Source organism: Caretta caretta, chromosome 4 (assembly GCF_965140235.1).
Source record: "Caretta caretta isolate rCarCar2 chromosome 4, rCarCar1.hap1, whole genome shotgun sequence".
Lineage (NCBI taxonomy): Eukaryota > Metazoa > Chordata > Testudines > Cheloniidae > Caretta > Caretta caretta.
Window position 1 is genome coordinate 21,605,978 of NC_134209.1, and position 12,534 is coordinate 21,618,511.

At 38.3% G+C, this 12,534-nt stretch overlaps 1 protein-coding gene across 1 annotated transcript in view; it reads right to left on the minus strand.

The window, feature by feature from the left end:
* Positions 1 to 699: 699 nt before the first annotated feature.
* The window catches only part of MTHFD2L (methylenetetrahydrofolate dehydrogenase (NADP+ dependent) 2 like), a 60,718-nt gene continuing 48,883 nt past the window's right edge, over positions 700 to 12,534 (minus strand). The window contains exons 7-8 of the mRNA XM_048847572.2: positions 10,219 to 10,344; positions 700 to 2,337 (exon numbers count right to left, since the gene is read on the minus strand). Of these exons, the coding sequence (XP_048703529.1) occupies positions 2,225 to 2,337; positions 10,219 to 10,344 (239 nt within the window). The 3' untranslated portion in view covers positions 700 to 2,224. The remainder of the gene's footprint in view (positions 2,338 to 10,218; positions 10,345 to 12,534) is intronic.

Below are 12,534 nucleotides of genomic sequence, written 5' to 3' on the forward strand. Positions count from 1 at the left end.
ATAGTACCCACAAGGTGGCTTCTTCATTATCAATAGGTTCAACAGGACTGTATCCTTATACCCTGATCCTGCAAACACTTATGCGTGTGTTTAAATTTAAGCACATACCTAAGGCTATGTCTGCACTACTGACTTTACAGCGGCACAGCTGTGCTGCTGTAAGGTCTTCTGTGTAGCCACTCTCCTGCCGGCATAATTAAACCACCCCCAATGAGCAGCAGGAGCTATGTTGGCAGGAGAGCATCTCCTGCCGACATAACACTGTCCACACCGGTGCTATTGTCGGTGAAACCTGTGTTGATCCAGGGTATATTTTTTCACAGCCCTGACTGACAAAAGTTTGGCCGACAAAAGTGTTAGTGTAGACAAAGCCTAAATGTATGCAGAATTGGGACATTGTTTGTACATGTTTGTTGACACTGTTTATGCCTCAGGCTTCAAATGTTCTTCCTGTAAAAAACACATTACAGAAATTATAATTTTATTCTGTTCATTTGGCACAACCGTTTTATTTCTTTCCTCGGTTTATACTATTTGGGCCACCATTAATTTTTCTAAATATGTAGAAAAATGTTAGCAGAAATATAAATACTTTTACTTTTCATTTTTGTATTTTATGTACATTTAAAGAAAATAGCAGGTATTTGGTGTTTAAAAGCTAAACAGAAAAAACTGTCATAAGAAAAATCAGTACAAATGTAACTTTCCAACATTTTTTTATTGTAGAAAGTACATTTTTGTATTTGAAGAAATATTCAGCATTATATTTGGGCTTTTTTCATTCAGGCAATCTACAAACTACAGGCAAGCATCAATGGCTCTTGATTAGAGTAAATAATCAAAACCCTCTCTACTGAGATTCAGAGATGTAAACAATGGCCCAATCTGACTCTGACTGACGTCAGTCGGAGCTGGAGTGGGCCCTCAGTGTTAATAATATATGCAATCATCATCAGAATGGCTTATTATTGGTATTTACTGGCATTCCCATTTTAATTTTACATCGCATTTGATTACTCTAATCCAGTTTTTTAACTGACCCTCTCTCTCATTGAATGAATAAGTGAGCATCAACATTTTTATTTCTTCTTTAAATGCAGATAAATATTCCCTATTCTCCCAAGTTTACCTCTTATTTTTATAGCAGTAGTGTCCTCTTCCCAATGTCACTCTTCTGTGGTCATTGAAGTTAATAGCAAAACTCCCATGGGACCAGGATTGGGCCTTATGGCAGAGACTAAGAACATAAGCTGATCACAGGAGGCAAGAGGGAATGCAGTTCATAGTTTTAACACAACTATTTCATTCTGGATGATCTTTTTCTCCCCTTTTATGTTACCAATGACACATTTCTATAGTAGGTTTTACTATAGACTTATTAATCCCAGTCCTGATCCTACTAAGTGATCCATGCATGGTCACATTGTAGGATCATCGCATATCAAACATGAGCATGCTTAAAATGAAACACAACACGCTGCATGTGTATCAACATATTTGGCTAACAAAGCCTGGATTTTGAAGGAGACAAATTCTGGTTTCCATTCTAGTGCACATCGCTCCCACTGACTTCTGGGTGGGAAAATAAAGTCAGAATTTGGCCTTTTGTGTGTAAGCTTATTTTAGTTAAAAAAAAATGTACATGCTGAATGTGAGCCCTTTATGATTTCAGCATTACTGGAGTGCAGTTGAATCTTAGGTTTGAATCTTGCATTACTTGGGCATGCAAAATTCCCACTGACATCAACAGAAGTTTTGGATTTGCAAGGAATTTAAGATTTAGAATAAAATTTTCAAAAGTGTATAAGTGACTTGGGAGCCTAAGTTCAATATTCAAAAAAGTGATCTAGCATTTAGGAGCTTAAGCTTCATTAACTTTCAACAAAGTTTAGGGTCCTAACTGACTAAGTCACTTTTGAAAATAGGACTTAGAGTAAAATATTCAAAAGCATCTTAGTCCTTATTTTTTTTTATAAACAAGATTGACCTACAGAACAACAATACACATGTGAAAGCTGTAACTGCACTTTGTTTTACTCACAATTCAGCTGCAGGAGGTAACATAAGGTATTGCAACATTTTGTAAATCATCATCGGATTCATAATATTTTACATGAAAAAATAAATACAATGTAGAAATAAATATATTTGTAGTAAAAAATAAATGTTTTATGTATCAATAAATAGAATGACTTGGATTCATTTTTCAGTGTAGAGTAGCTCTCTAGTAAATGAGCTTTTTAGCAGTAATGAGCGTGTTCTTCAAGAGCATGGCAACAGTCATAGGTCCTACTCCTCCGGGGACTGGAGTGATAAAGCCAGCTTTCTTCTTTACCTCTAATATAAAGAGAAAAAATATACTACTGTAAGAATATTTCCAAACAATCTATTTTCAAAAGCTCTGATATTTCAAAAGTGCGCATGAATTTACTGTGTCATCAGCTGGAAATCAGCGGCGCATCTCAGAAAAGTTTGGGAATCTCACTTTGAAAATAAAAATGGAAGTCCAAGTCACCTATGCGTCTGGTGGATGGGATTACAGATGGACTTCCACCACCACTGTTCTAAAAATGTACAAACAGCAGGGCTGCAATTGAGGTTTGAGCCCTCTATCTCCAACCCCTCTCCTCAACCTGGCCTACTGCCTGTGGCCAGAATACAAAGGAAAGGGAGGAATAAAGAGAGAGAGGAATTTACTGGCTAACATGGCTTAGAGATCTGGGCTAAGACCAAAAGACAAAGTTGGGGCTGAATGGATTCAATGCCTCAAGTAATAAATTCTCACGGGGGTCAGTTTTACATAATCAGTTTCCCCAGGAAGCTGCTGAAAAATACACCAGCAACTCAGTCACAAACCTTGAAACATTACCGAGGGTTAGGACATTCTTTCATTACTCATGAGAAATATTAATGGCAGGATCCCAGACATTTAAAAAACAGCCTTTAAGGACACAGGAAAAATGGAAAACAGTGTCATGTTAACCTGTTGACATGGGAGATGGAATTTCTTGACCCAATGTGCTACTTATATATTTTGCATAAGGTTAACAATTGGAACTCCAGGCTCACCACTTGCAAGGGAATCATTTAACTTTCAGAAAACCCAACAAATGATGGAATGCAATCAATAAATTACGGGCTAGTTGTGGTTCCTCTACATGGCAAGTCTATTTCTGCACTCAACTGCTGCAGAACATGTGATTTTTTCAGGTTGTACATCTTCACCTCCCCACTACCAGCTTCAGAATTGGCAGTGCTAGCTCTTAAGGAATTGCCAGAAAAATCAAACCCTGTTGTTCTTGCCAAATGCATGAAACAGAATAGAGGAGTGAACTGGAATTGCTAAACAGTATTTGCCACCGAGTTGGACTCTGCATAGCATATGGACACTGCTCGAGAATAGTGTGGGAAAGGCACGTACTCAGAGCATATATACGTGGATTAAGAAGGAAACATCTTTTTTTCCCCTAAGTGGACCATGTTCACCTCTGATGTAAGTGGGACTATCCCACCAAAGTCAATAATGGGCTGAAATTGCACCATTATTTTCAAATTAAGCATTAGATGAGATCCATGGAGATTGAGGGGTAGAAAATTAGGCACCTAAAATATGAGGAATAAAGTTACTTGCCAATACTACAGAATAATTAAATTTACATGTATCTGGTGCTCGATTGGTGAGTAAAATGAAAGATCTTAGAAAGAACTACTGAGAAGAGGAAATGAAGGGTTGCTATAAGTTTAATAGACAGGATATTAATTAATTTTCTAGTTTTTTTTTGGTAACAAACAATTGATTACGAATGACGATACCTCTCCATACTATTTTTTCAGTTAGGGCCTGATGCTGCATCCACCGAGGTAATTGACAAAGTTCCCATTGAGTTCATTAGCGCCAAATCAAGCCCTTACTGAGGCAAAATCTAGTAGTGGTAATTGAAGTTGATAGGGTTTTAATAACTCGATTGATGCCACCAGACACGTTGAAAGCTTTTTGAAAGGTGAACATAAATTGCAATGTGGTTTTTTGCTTACATTATACAATAAGAATGAATTTGATGAAATAGGACACTCACTCTTAAAATTCTCAGATACATTATTTGCCTTTTCTTTTATTAGTTTTATAATTTTGAAGTACTTACTACTCATTTTTTGATTGAATTTGATGTGTTAGTTTAGTAAAGTTATCACTGCACTGTCCCAATCAATTTCATAATCATTGAATGGAACTATACCCATGCCTGAACGAATATTAACACATATCAAGACTGTTATCCTGTTTTGGGGAATAACATAATACTAATTAAAACAGAATGTACCTCAAATGGAAACAAATTTGTTTCCAAGTGGAAATATTTCATGGTTTTCTTTGGGGTACTATTCAGAATGCAATTTATACCATCTTATTTACAAAGACATGCAATATACAACCTGAAGATGTTTTTCCTGTAGAAAGCTTAGCAATGAAAATCATGCATAGTATTAATTACCTGACATGTTGGTGACCCTGTTAGGACTAAAAGCATAGGGTGCTGTTTTTCTCAGATGCTGGGCAGTTTCTATTCCTGCACTGTATGTTATGTACTGTACTGTATCATTATCCTGCAAAGGTTTAATTTTATACTGGCTTACATAACTACCTGCCTAGGGTCAATTTGCAAACGACAGTTCAAGGGCCACATTTTTAAAATGAACAATAGGTGACTAAGTAAAGCCATCTAAAAATGAGTTTGCCCTTGCAAAAGGGTGATTGCAGTCTGGTAAATCCCTATCTAGAGGAGTAAATGTGGATGTGTTGAATGCATTTTTTGCAGACAAACTTCGGTGCCCAGATCTGAAAATTTGGCCCTGAAAGTTCTAAGTAGATTTGGTTTGACTGTGCAGCATGATAAATCAATGTGCGGTTTCTGAGATGGTGTTTGGATAGGACAGACCAATCAGCAGCAAATGATGTGTTGCATTACCAATGACTTTGTCTCACCTTCACTTTTAGGTGATGTAAAAGCTCTAGCCTCTGAATCTGCTTTAACTGCATGGAGACTCTTGAAACATACAGTGCCCTAAGCATTTATTTGGCAGTCAGGAAAATGCCAGTATTCTAATTAAGCGCTTAAGGGGAACGAGGTGTCATTTTGCAGCTTATTTAGAACTTTAAAATATTTCTTTGATTCTTAACAAGAAATGAAAAGCAGATTGTTTCCTTGACAAACAGGATCCTCTACTTTGGAAACAGTCTTCATTTGCTAGGTTCCTTTAAAGTTAAGAACTTCAGACATCTAAGAGGATTAATCACAGAAGAAAAGGAGTTCTTGTGGCACCTTAGAGACTAACCAATTTATTTGAGCATGAGCTTTCGTGAGCTACAGCTCACTTCATATGAAGTGAGCTGTAGCTCACGAAAGCTCATGCTCAAATAAATTGGTTAGTCTCTAAGGTGCCACAAGAACTCCTTTTCTTTTTGCGAATACAGACTAACACGGCTGTTCCTCTGAAACCAATCACAGAAGAGTAGATGACAGTGCTCTTATGCCAACCAACTAGACTCACTCTTGTCAACAACAACCAGATACAAACATAACTTCACTCTTTGAACTAAACGTTTGTGGGTAACAGTCTCAAGGAGCAGTCTGTAACTTTTGCAGATCAAAAGTTGAGCTGTGTACAACACTCACGAGAGCATTTTGGCACAAACATTACATTTAGCACGTTATTTACTCCAAATTGTCATTAATTTAAAATGTAACTTTTTCATTATATATTTCACACAAAGTACTATTTTTTCCCTATGTGAATATCTAGGCTGTGATTTTCCACTTTGTACAGTAGTTGTACACCAGTATAACTCCATTGTTTCTAATGGGGATGGGGAATGGGGGGTGGGGGTGGGGTTGGATAGGCTTGGGAGTCCTGGGGGGCCTGTCAAGGGGTGGGGGTGTGGATATGGGTTGGGGCAGTCAGGGGACAGGGAGTAGGGGGGGTTGGATAGGGGGTGGAGTCCCGGGGGGGTGGTTAGGAGCGGGAAGGTCTCAGGAGGGGATGGTCAGGGAACAAGGAGCAGGGGGGGTTGGATGGGTGGGGGGTTATGAGGGGGGCAGTCAGGGATAGGAAGTGGGAGGGGGCGGATGGGGCCAGGCTGTTTGGGGAGGCACAGCCTTCCCTACCTGGCCCTCCATACAATTTTGGAACCCTGATGTGGCCCTCAGGCCAAAAAGTTCGCCCACCCCTGGCCAAGAGCCTCAATCCACATGGTAGAGATGCTTGCAGATATTGGCCAATTTTTCAAAACATCCCACTCATGTTGGATGCCCTACCTCAGACCCTTAGGGTATGTCTACACAAGGAGTGCTTTGCTGGTATAGCTATACTTGTATACTAGCCTGGCAAATCGCACCTAGTATGAATGCAGCTTATACTGGCAAAACTGAGCTTTTGCCAATATAACTTAGTTTGTTTGGGAGTGAAGGGGTGGGGGTGGGGGGCTGGAATAAGCTATAATGGCAGAAGCTCAGTTTTGCCAATATAGGGCTTTTGCCAACATAGCTCCGTCAGGGGTCACACCTCATCATAATCCTGACCAACATAGCTAGGCCAGCAGAAGTTTGTTGTGTGGAGCTAAATTCTGATTTTCAGAAGTGCTGAGTACTCCCAGCTATCATTGCCTTCAACAGGAGCTGTCCCCTTTGGTCCAAAAGAGAAGATCCAAACACACCAGGACTACCTGAGTGAGAAAGCGTGCGAGTTTGAGCAACGTCTGGATATAACAATGTATTTAATAGGTTTGGGATGTAGTAAGCACAGAGAGACAAATTAAGCAATGAACTGACAGCTCTTTACACCAGGAGTGAATTTGATTCAGAGACCAACAGCAGTAAGAGACAATCTGGATGGAAAAAGTCAGGCCTGATCCTGCTTGGAAGTCCATAGCTAATTTCACATTGTCTCTGTACTTGGACCAACTCAGAACATCTGAGAACAGATATGGTGTGCGTCTCTGCGTGGTCAGAAACTCTGGATGTTTTGTGTAGAAAATATGCTATGGGTACTTCAAAAAACTGTTGCAGCCATCAAATTTACTATCTGCTGCAAAATCATTATTGACATATGGAGGCTCTGCTGCAGCCTTCCTGCCAAATCTATGAAACCCCGGACTCTGGAAGAAGGAAGGAAAAAGAAGGGTTTTAGTTAGCCATATGAGAAACTCCAGGCAGTTATCAGCAAATGCCAGGTTATCCTGGGCACATCAGAAGTCGCTGTTGAGAAAAGACCCAACCTGAACTCTGGGGACAGAGTTCACCTGCAAATCAGAGACAAGAGGGGAGGTTTTCAATAGCACCTAAGGGAATTAGGAGCACAAGTCTCACTGACAGTCAGTGGAACTTGTGCTCTTAAGCCCCTTGGGTGGTTTTGAAAATCTCCCCTAGGACTAATAGGGGGAAATACTTACAAATTCAAACATGGTGATTAGGCTCTTTGACATCAATTCATGTACATGGAATAGCTGGTACATGATAAAGTGCTGCATAAAGCCCATTGTGTCGGGCCTGCACCAAAATACTTATTCCTCTTTTGAAACTTACTAAAGCTATTTACTTTAATGATACTCTGTGGAAGTGAGTGCCACAGGCTAATTATATAATGTTTTGTATGTTGCACAACTATTCCCTATTACAATTTTTATGTTTATTTCCTTTGAGTCCCATCAGATGTCTGTTTTATCCTTATATTCTGGGGAAGAGTAAGCATGGACACCCACATGATTTTGATCCTCATCTCTGCTCAAATGTGAAGCTTGAAAACTTCGTTTTATTATAGTTTCTTTGAGTATAAAGAGAAATTTTATAAATACCATAAAGTAAAACTTTGTAAGATCTTCAAAAACAGGTGTAGAGAGCCATCCTGAACTCCCTCCAGCAGAGGTGGGAATTCACCCCATTGTCCACTTTTAAAGCATTTAAAGCTTGCTTTAGTTTTAAATAGCATCTTTCAGTATTTATAAAGCAGGGAATCCAAGATGTTAGTTGTGATGTGGCAACTGAAGATCCCACCCTGCTGTTAAAGGTGATCTCAAATCATATGGCTTTGATTAATCCAAGCCATATTTATACATGTTTCTTATAAAGGAAATTTAAATTTGGATTGCCCATGTGAGAATTAATGCCCCGCTTTCTATTCCAGTGCACATTTTTCTATGTCAAGGATGGTTTAATAGTACAGAACAGCTGAGATTAGGGAGGGTGGCAGGATGGAGACAGGTGACACTTTAAACTGTTACTGCATATTACTGCTGGCCATTTAAAGCATCTTATACTCAACCTTAAAAAAAAAAATCAGATGTGTATAAATATGAATTCAGCCAAATGGTCAGATTTGTATACTAACCGATTATAATTCAGAGAATCATTAAATTAATTCTCAGTACAATACTTTGCTCAATTTAAGATACTGTTGGTGAAAACAAACACATTAAACAAAAATGCAAATATCTAATAACTCAGATTGTGATTACCATATCATTTTCACTCGATATAATGGCTTGCTCCACTTCTTAACTGCTAAGTCGAATAATTTGCATGTAAATGTTTTACTTTACAGCCTATATGCATCAGATTGTTGCTGGTTCATTAGTATCGGTGAAAGTTTCACTAAATCATTAATCAAAACAAAACAATCTCCCTATGGCAATGTGCAGCTAAGTACTACCTATAACTTCAGTGGCATAACACAAGTTAAAGTTCCTCCCTCCTTCTGGGATCTTCCCTCACCCCAGGTAAAATCCTGAGGAACAAGCCACAGCAGAACTTGTCAAGACATACACAGCACAGTACTATATCTGCATGTACAGAAACTTTGAATCATGACCTGGCCATCCGGATATAGCTTTATGTTATATTCAGAGTGTCAGATAAACTTTTTAAAGAAATAAAGAGAAATGTGGCACACATATTTAAGATGTGTTTATGCAAATTATGTTCCCTTGTATATACTAGTAGTTTGTGGAACTTCTGTTTACTATATTTTGTTGCAGTTCTGAACAGCATCTGCTATGTAACATTTCTTGTACCATTTTACCATCTTTTACTTACTACTGTACAAAGCAGCAAATGAAGAGAGCATTTTGTTACAACTATATTTTCATAATAACTTCCTGTATATCTCTACTTTAAACATGCAATTATACATACGCACATACATGTCTAAAATATATCTAGGATCAAGCCTGTTGCTCTACTCATGAGAGTAATTTCATTGACTTTAACAGATCTTTATGTGTGAGTAAAGCAAGCAGGGTTTTGTCTAGTTTGTGTGTGTGAAGCTCTAGTAGTCTTTTAAAAAACATTTTGAATACAATTGCGCTGTTGGACTGAGAGCCTGTATGCCAAGACTTGAAAGATTATTTTTAAAAAATGTGAATGAATTTAATGCATATCAAAATGAGGGGCCAATAGCTAGAATGTGGATAGGTGTAAGCTTCCCACACACAGCTCTGCCAATAAACTTTAATTTTGAACTGTAACCATCCTGCTATTCCAGTCTAGAACTTCTTTTGAGCAGACATTGTCAATCAAGACGTATTGTGCAGTTGTTTGGTAATACATTGCACAAAAACAGGATACTAAAATGAGATCAATGTGCACATTGTCATTTGTGATCTAAGATAGGATAATTTCACCAAGATTTTCAGGATCAAAAGATTTATATATAGCAAGTCTTAGCATGGAGAAAATTACTTAAGCAAAATTAATATTTTAAAATACGAGTTTCCAGTGGAAGTGCAGAAAGATCCTTGATAACAGCAGCTTGACCAGTGATGCTGTAATACATACTATATGCAATTGGAGTCCCTAAACTTGTTGCGGTCTGGGGATTGCTTTCTCTTAGTTGTCATGGACACAAGATGCCTAAAGGGAGCAGGGAAACTTGGGGAGGAAGTGGCACCACAGCCCTTTGCCATTGCTTCCCCTGCACCTGTCATCAGTGCTGGCATGCATTTTATAATTATACGTCCCAGTTTCTTTTAAAAACAGTCATACTTGGGCTCTTTAATAGAGTATGTATTAAGTTTAGATACAACTTCTTGCTTTGTCAATACACTTCTTCAGGTGAGGAGAAAAGATCCGATTTGACAAATTAATTTAACCATCTCATTTTTAAAAATAATCAAATACCTTAAACCCAACTTATCCAGTACTTTTATATCAGAAGGGGTATTTTTCTTACCTTCAAAGTCCACATCCCCTACTAATTTGGTTTTCCCTGTCAGAGGGTCATGGATATGGTTGATGCCTACATCAATCACAGCTGCACCTTCTTTAACCATATCAGCTGTAATCAACTTTGGAATACCTGAAATCACCAAGAAATATTTGATTAACACAGCCAGATACAGAACTAAGTAATCTGCTCTTAATTATAGAAAATTTTATATAATTGGTTTATTTTTTCAGTATCTTTGTCATAGTTTTGATACACAGAAAACACCATGGTTTTAATTAGATTTTGAGGGTCAGAAACAAGGTTGATGTCAAGAGGTTGTGTCTACAGTGAGCAAATAATTTCAGTGAGGCTATGTAAGATCCTATTTCTACAGCACATCCTTGGATTCTTTGATTTCCCATATATTTAATTGTTAAATACTTGACATTCCAACCATTTACCTGAACAGCGTACAATATTGTTTACGTAACATTGCTGACACAAATTTTACTATTCTAGAAGCAGATGAAATATTGCAACTGTTCGACATATACATGCAGCCACTAGGAGATCTAGCAAGACATTGGGGACTCAAGATATGCCGGTGACACACAACTCTATCTTTCACTACATATGAAAACACCACTGTCACCAAGCTAACCCAGTAATTGACTGAGATCAGTTCATGGATGAAGAATAACTGCTTGAGGTTGAACCTGGGCAAGTGGAGATTACGTTACTGGCAGAAGTAAATGCAGAGAAGTTTGTAGCTATGAAACAGTCTCCTTTGGTTGAAGATACACACCCAAAATCGGTTAGTCAGTCCACATTTTAGGAGTGCTCTTGGATTCCTTGCTGATGCTAAGCAAGTGCAGAGCAACCTCCATAATAACACAAATAAATAATTCTACTACCTATAGCTAGTTAGGAGATTGCATCCCATCCTGATGGATGATGACCTGGCCTCAGTAAAACACACCTTCATTAACTTCTAACTGGACTACAGAAGTGCAGTCTACCTGAGCGTGAAGCCCTCAGCAACTAAGAAATTCCAACTGAACTCAAGTGCACAGTGCATGTCTTCAACCAGCCATCACGAATAAAAACAACTTAATACACATAAAAAGAAAAACTCACATAATTCCCTTCAGCACAGAGAGAAGATGGGAGAAAGAGAAAACCACAGATGATAGTTACGTCACTTAAAACACTATACAGGAAGATACCATGGTGATGAACGTGGTATAAGAACCAGAATAGAATGGAAGGTTATCTCAATATTTGCAGTTTTAGCTAAACTTCCTTATAATCATTAGAGGAAATAACTAGAATTCTACAAATGCCAAGGTTGTTATCCAAGGTAATTGGTAAGCATAAGGGTGACCTCTTTGTAGACACACATGCAGCCTGATCTTACTCCCATTGAAGACAACAGCAAAACTCTTTTGATGTCAATGGAAGCAGGAATGGTCCACAAAGACTCTCTTCTTTGCAAGGATCCTCATCGGAAGGAGCTTGATTTTAACACCCAGGCTTGTGCAGAGAGATGACTGCTCTAATCTGGCTTCCAGGCTCTGCTAAAATCCAGCATAAGCTCTTTGAACCATTTCAACAATTCTCTTTGACGCAGAGAAAAGCCCTACCTGTCAAGAACAGAATTTTAGTGCCATTTTTTTGAACTGTGTTCCAATATTTAAATAAACTTATAGTGTTTTATATTTTTAATGTGACTTATTGCTATGGCTTTAGAGACAACAACAATAGATCTGACTAGACATCAGACAGATCTGCCTGGCTAGGCAGCTAGTTAACTAACAGTTCCCTCAAATGTTAAGACAAATACTATATGACACCTAAATCATTATGTGTTATTGAGGAATAAAGTATAGAAATACTTGTACATTACCTCCATATTATATTTTATATGATCTAAAAGGAATGACATGTTATTCTGATAAGTGCAACCACTCAAAGCCCTTTCCAAATTTTCTTACCTATTACAGAACCCCCCGCTTTTTAAATGAGAAGACATTCCATCTTTAAAATAAAATACAGCCTTGCTTCATGTGTTATAAGGACACCTTCATTCTCTTGACTCTGCCACTCTTTAGTAATATGGGCATTCTAATACTCTAAAACAGAACATCTGCAGCGCCCCTCAGAGATATATGTTGCAATAGGTTTCCCTTCTCCCACTAGCTGGGTCAAAGGCAGGAATGGTTTGAGAGAGCTGTGGGGGGCAGGAGAATAGAAAGCAAAAGTGAGTGTTTCTGGATGCAAGCTGTTTTAGGGAGAAAGGGACTGCTGTATGAGAGAGAGGTGATACAACAACATTTCTCT